This window comes from Calonectris borealis, chromosome 8, assembly GCF_964195595.1.
Source record: "Calonectris borealis chromosome 8, bCalBor7.hap1.2, whole genome shotgun sequence".
NCBI lineage: Eukaryota > Metazoa > Chordata > Aves > Procellariiformes > Procellariidae > Calonectris > Calonectris borealis.
Genome location: NC_134319.1, coordinates 13,560,317 through 13,566,725, shown reverse-complemented (window position 1 = coordinate 13,566,725; position 6,409 = coordinate 13,560,317). Strand labels below are relative to the sequence as shown.

Genomic DNA, 6,409 nt, shown 5'->3' with positions numbered 1-6,409 from the left:
GCTGAAAATGATCTTTCTCCTCAAAAGAACTATGCCTAGTCAGGAAAAACAGGCCTTTTTTAGTAAATACATGACACACTGTTGTACGCAATACATCACAATGCTCACAGACAACTCCTGTGTGATCCTTTCACACTAACACAGAGTTTCACTCTTGTGGGTACCCTATGGTTCATCATAAACAAACCCCAGACTTGCTCGAGCACAACTAAAGACATGCTATTTCTGAGATACATGCAGAAAAAAATGTCAGCAAAATATAAGCATCAGTATGTAAAGTGCTTCTGATTTTCTACTTACTAAGGGCACCATCCAGTTATAATTAATGCGTGATTACTTATTTAATTCTTACTTACCTGGAAATGTCCTCTGGTTGAGCATCTGTGCTCTGCTACCAGCAATCTTTGTGTGAGATCCTACTTTTGTCCAGCCCACGAGCAGGTGAATAAAGACATGTGGATGGGCTCCTCTTTATTAGCTATGCAATGCATTATGTGCACATGGTACTTCTCAGACAAAACACTGCTTACCTGAGTACCCAGGAGTGCAAAGATTTTACTGGGATGGATGCTGTATTCATGAAGTTGCCAAAGTGATTTCCATTAGTTTTGAATTGAGTCCTCAGAGATTCCTAAATCAATGAGTCTTCAGATAATTTAAGTTGTGTTGGGCTGACTTCTTCATCCCTGGTGTTGTTTATATAGAAATCTTTAACAACACAGAATTTGCCTCTACTTTTTCCTGTAAAGGGCATATTTTCCCATTGCTAGTAATTCCTATTGGAGAGAGTAGGACAATATTTCTACACAGGAGCTAAAGGCATTTGAAGAAACAGAATACTTTGGAAAAGTATTTCCAGAAGAGATCAATGGGTACTCCTCTCCTAAAGCACTTTAGGGGCATTTTTTAGAAGTTGCGACACCATCTGCTCCTAAATAGAACTCTTCCTCAATCCTTCCCACTTACTGATGTAACTGATACGAGCAGTCTGCAGATGGAGCCTCCCAGCCCAGATGGAAAGGGGATTTGCCTGGATACATAGACTATTTTCTTTCTGTGAAGAGGCCTTGGTATAAGCAGAGGGATGTGATCTGGACATTTAGTGGGGATGAGAAGGTTGGGATCATCTGCTGTGTCTGTTTGGAAAAACAAAAATGATTTTTTTATGTTATTCATTTAATTACCTGTGAATTAGTAATTAGCCAGTCAAAAATCTTTTTTTTTTCTTAGGAAAATTTCTGCTCCTATTTAAAACATTTTTTTCCTTGAAAAAAAATTAAATCAGAAGGTAATGCAACATAAAACATAAAGTGTATTAAAATTTAAACGTTTATTAAAACCAAGCCTACAGCAAGCCAAACAATAAATGCCTTTTTTTGCCCGCTTCAAAAAGTGTATTTTAAAAAACTAACTAAAGTATAAAAGAAAACATTTGATGACTACTTAGCTGACTGATGGCAAAAAAAGAGCCAAATTATTTGTGAGTATTCCTCTATTAGCAGCAATGTGAAGATCTATTTTGAAAACCTCAGGTAAACTCCCTGCTCGTTTTATACACATGAGTAGTTGATTAAAATAGGACTGCTTGAATGAATAAGCAATTAGGATCTGATTACTTTCAGGTAAACTGTAGTTTATTCTTTATTTTAAAGAATTAATAAATGATTCTCAGCTGATGTCTTAACTGCTCTCAGAAGGTGAATCATCAAGGTCTCTTCCTACACAGCCAAGTACTGAGATTCTTTCTTCAGTACCACAGTGCTGATTTTTAACAGATTTCGACAAAGTCATTTCTTTGTAGAATCATCTTTAACACAGCGGTCACAGTTCCTTACTCATATAATAAAAATCATGCAAATATGTGTTTCGTTTATGCTAAAGACAGGCTCATTTAAATAAGGGAACTGATGTTCATTTACTCTAGTGTGAATGAAGCGTGCTGCAATGTTTCTAAAAGTGGATCTGCTCTTACTGCAAATCCAAGCAGAGAGCAACACTTTTACTTTTGCTCTGTGACAACTGCACTCTAATGATGTTCTCAATTTCACTGTACATTTAGCTGTTCTTAGAGTTGTATTTTTCTTAGCTAGCCTTTGCATGAGATATTGTTTTATACAGCATGCAAGCACTCTATGAGGAGCTTCAGTATGAAGCACATATTTTACAACAGTTTTATGGTGATTTGGCAAGTCTTAATTATCTTAAAAACTTTCTCAGGCTTAAAAACTGCCTTGCATGTGAACACAACTCAGGCAGAATCCTTATGCTGTGCTTCTTGGGGAGAAAGACTATGCTTCATGAGGACACTTATGTAAGTCTGTCCAGCCCAACTGCAATTCCATGTGCAGCACTTTCATAGTAACTTTCTATTAACCCAAAGACCTTCTAAATACATGTTCAATTTGACTGATGTTCTCCTTTTCAGCTCCTCTTCCCACAAGGGAGCTATAGGTTTTGCCAGGCTACCCTGTACAATGTGTGTTAAACATTCTCCCTAGTTCTGCGTGTCCTGCATTCTTCAAGTCTTGCATTACAATTTTTTTATTAGCTTTCCATCTATCCAGCCATCCGTCTGAACTGAAAAGATGCATATGCATATGGTGATAAATCTAGCTCACTGTCTTTTGCTACTACAACTCTTCATCCATCCATGACCCTTCCCCCATTTGATTTCATCCCATGCTATATTAGCCTACAATTGATTTTAAACTCCAGGGACAAGAAGCAGCCTCTTTAAATTATTTGTATATTATAGCACTGCCTGTAGCCTTCAGACACTTTGAGCCCCTCTTCTGCAAGGCATTATACAAATACATTGCAAATGAGAATATCTGTCTCAAGAGCTTACAAGAAAGTCAGTCAAGACAGGGAGTAGGAAAATATTATTGTTTTCCTTTTCCAAACAGGAAGGTGAGACATCAAGTCATGCAGGAAGTCTGGGACAGAGCCTGTATTTGAATGTAGGTGTTTATCCAGGACCATAAGCATGGCCCCAGCCTGTGTTTGTCAACCAGCATGAACACTTACAGCACTAAGTAAGCAGTGAAAGCTGAGCTATATTAAAAATAAAATCAGAAAGCTGCATTTACAGTAGAAAATAGAAGGGCAAAGAGAGATGATACCCTGGCATCACCTACCAACAGGAACAAGAAACCAATGTCAAGAGGAGGAACATTAGTAAAGAGATTTCCTCCCCCTCCTAAGAGTTGCAGCTGCTGATGAGAGAATATATATGCCATGAACATATAAAATATAGATTTATATATACAAATATACAATAGGAAATAGTCAGTATACAAATACATGTAAAAATAGCTCTTTACTTTCCCCTTTTCATGATTTACAAAAGCATACAAAGTTTCCTGTTGGTTAATGTTTAAGTAGCGTGAGTAAACCCTGTGTGTCATGTTCCACACATAATTCTTTCAAGTGTTCACAGTACTGGCTATTACAGTGTTGAATCTGACGTTCCAGATGTTAAAATATTCATAGGATGCATTCTAAACTTAAAGCATTAATTTAAATACAGTTTAAATAAAACTCACATGTGTAGTTGAATTATGGTCATATTACAAATGAGTCTGCTGCAGTTTAAAACCTTCCATGAGAGTAAGCTTGGAAATACATATTTCAACTAGAGATGAGTATATTTTAAAATTCTTGAACTGCCTCTTGATGTGCAGATAATACTGCGAGCTGGTGAATTCTTTCAACTCCATCTGAAGCAATGCAAGCTGAGAGAACTCAGTATTACAAATTATCCTCAGTAGGAAAGCGGATGCACAGAACAATTTGCCATCAGATCCAGACATGCTATCACTTTCTTCAAATACCCAACAGACAAGAATAAATGACAGGTACCATTGTTTTTGTGTTACGAATAAATGCTTTGTGGCATTCTTCATCAGGAAAGTGCTTTATGGACTTAAATTAATCCTCACAACTCCCTTGTGAGGTAGATGGATACTATCCCCATTTTTAAAGATGGAGAAACTGGAGATTTAAAATAAATTATGATGGCTGCATGGCAAATACTGTCAAAATACTGGTATTTGGATGTTGGAGCAACTCAAAGGCACAACTGGAGTAAATGGAGATGTTCATGAGACAACTTTACACTAACCAGCTTGGGTACTCACAGCAGGCTTGGTACAACAGCCAAAGGTTCAACATGGGCTGCAAAACACAGTCTTTGCTAAGTGCCATGCTGCTGGAGCTAAACTGTGGGACAGCCTCAAAAAGTACAAAACACTTCATCCAAGATGGTGCAGCCTGTCCAGGGTGGAAGGAAGCTGCATTTCAGAAGTTAAGAATTAATCAGGAGCTTTGAGTAAATAATATCTTCTCATGCCAGAGTTGTGTGCAGTTCAAGAACCATGTTTAGCTCATCTCTAATTTTACCATATATGCAAGTGCTCACATGTATCAATGTATTCAGGTGGTTTTTTTTTAAATTTACTCACTCATAGACCTTGGAGGTCTGTATTTTTCCTTATATTTCTTTTGTGGAAAATTTCTACTAATACCACAAATGGAACTAGTGCTGCAGTACTGCAAATGAGCTACAAATACTAATTTTAATTAACTAAGGTGATGGACAAGTTTTAAAGGACCACCATGTTCTCTGTGTGCACCTGTATATACAGGAAATCTCATCTGTCTTTAACTGCTACTGCCTTGAAGTAAAATCCAGTTAAAGTATAAAGTGCATTGTGTGGAGTAAAACCCTAAGAAATAACAAACAATGTGTCTGCCTTCCACAGATTGATTAATTTTGCTTAACAGCTGAATCATCACCCCTTGTCTTCTAGTTTTTAGTTTAGTGTTACCTAGGCTGAGAAAGGCCAGCCAGATGTAAGCAAAATTATTGTAAACGGAGACATTTTTGTAATATGCTGTTAAGGGAGAGTTAAGAAAACCAGTATCAAGACACTGTCCAGTTGGGGTGTGTAAATATTATTGTGTGCTTCTTGGCCCATTTAGCAAATACTTTCTTTTCCGTGATAAACCTATGGCCTCCATATGGAGCATTTTCATGCAGAAAGTATTCCTCGCACTCATCTCTTCCTGGCTCGTAATAGTGGTAGGGAACTTTACGAAAGCCTTCTGACCTAGAAAAAAAAAGATACACTCAATTATTATTTCCAAGAAAAACATTAATATATACTGCACCTGAATTCACTGAAATCCTTTCCATGTGTCAGCACCTGACCTCCTTTGCTAAATTGTATAAGGGCTTTCATTACAGCATGACTTGTATGAATTTTCCTATGGAAAATGAAGCTACGTGTATCTCTCAAAATACACTGATCTTATCAGTCAGTAAGAAGCTGATGGGCTGGCTCTTATGGGTACTGCACATTTTGTTTAACCTGGGAGAACTCAGTCCATAAGGCTCCATCCCTAAGCAAAGTCTTCTCATTGGATAGTCCCAACTCTTGAAACTGGTTTTTGAACAGGCTGAATAAGGCAGTTATAAGAATAATATACATTATAAGTAGGTAATGCAGTCAGAATTGCAGCTGTGAGGAAACCCATCCCTCTCTGCTGGCAACAGACTGAAGTGCTAACTGAAGTTACTGGTTTTACATCAGGGCTATGCAATACCAGCTTGGCTGAACTCTGTGAGGACAACTTTAGTCCTGTCACCCCTCATCTCAGAGCGCCTACTGTGTTTTCATAAACAAAGAACAACATATGTTCGTTCCATCTGGATGACTCACTCGATCAGTGAGATCTGCAAGTTCTAAAAAGTCAGCCTCTAATGTTACGATACCCTAATTAAGCAGCTGTGACTCAAATTCTGTGGGTTTTTTTTTTTAGGGTCTGCCAGGAATGAGTCCCACACTGGAGTAACACAGAATGTGGAGTGAGGGTCTGCACAAAGACTTTAATTGAGGAGCTGATGACCGATTGGACCGGTTACCTGCAAGACTTGAACCAGCCTAGGTACAGTAGGACAGATTTCTACTAGTATCATACATTGTTTATGACATTTCCTGTTTTTGTGAATGAGGAATAGTTTCATTTTATATTTTGCTACCATATGCTGTAGATTAAAGCATTTAACTTGGACTTTGAAAAACTGTGTTTAGAGTTATACTTCTGACAATAGGATTAATCCATTGTCACTGTAAGGTCACTAACAGTAGTTGATTGGAATTTATGTCCATTTACTGTGATAAAGCTCACAGGACTTGTTTTATTATCTAATTAGAACCCCCCTACTACTCAAAACAAGCCATATATAACCTAGAAAGTTCAAGTAGGTTGCTCCATGGTGGTGAAATGTAATTTCAGGTAACTATCCTGGACTAATCAGCTTCTTTTACTTTCAGGTGTATTTGGTATTCAGAGAACTAATATGTTAGTATTTCCTCTATAGATTTGTTTTAGCAGTAGAAGTAAG

General features: G+C 37.5%; 1 protein-coding gene across 1 annotated transcript in view; it reads right to left on the bottom strand.

The window, feature by feature from the left end:
* Positions 1–3,301: 3,301 nt before the first annotated feature.
* ST6GALNAC3 (ST6 N-acetylgalactosaminide alpha-2,6-sialyltransferase 3) overlaps positions 3,302–6,409 on the bottom strand; it is a 230,557-nt gene continuing 227,449 nt past the window's right edge. Inside the window, exon 5 of the mRNA XM_075156039.1 lies at positions 3,302–5,111. Coding sequence (XP_075012140.1) covers positions 4,925–5,111 — 187 coding nt within the window. The 3' untranslated portion in view covers positions 3,302–4,924. The remainder of the gene's footprint in view (positions 5,112–6,409) is intronic.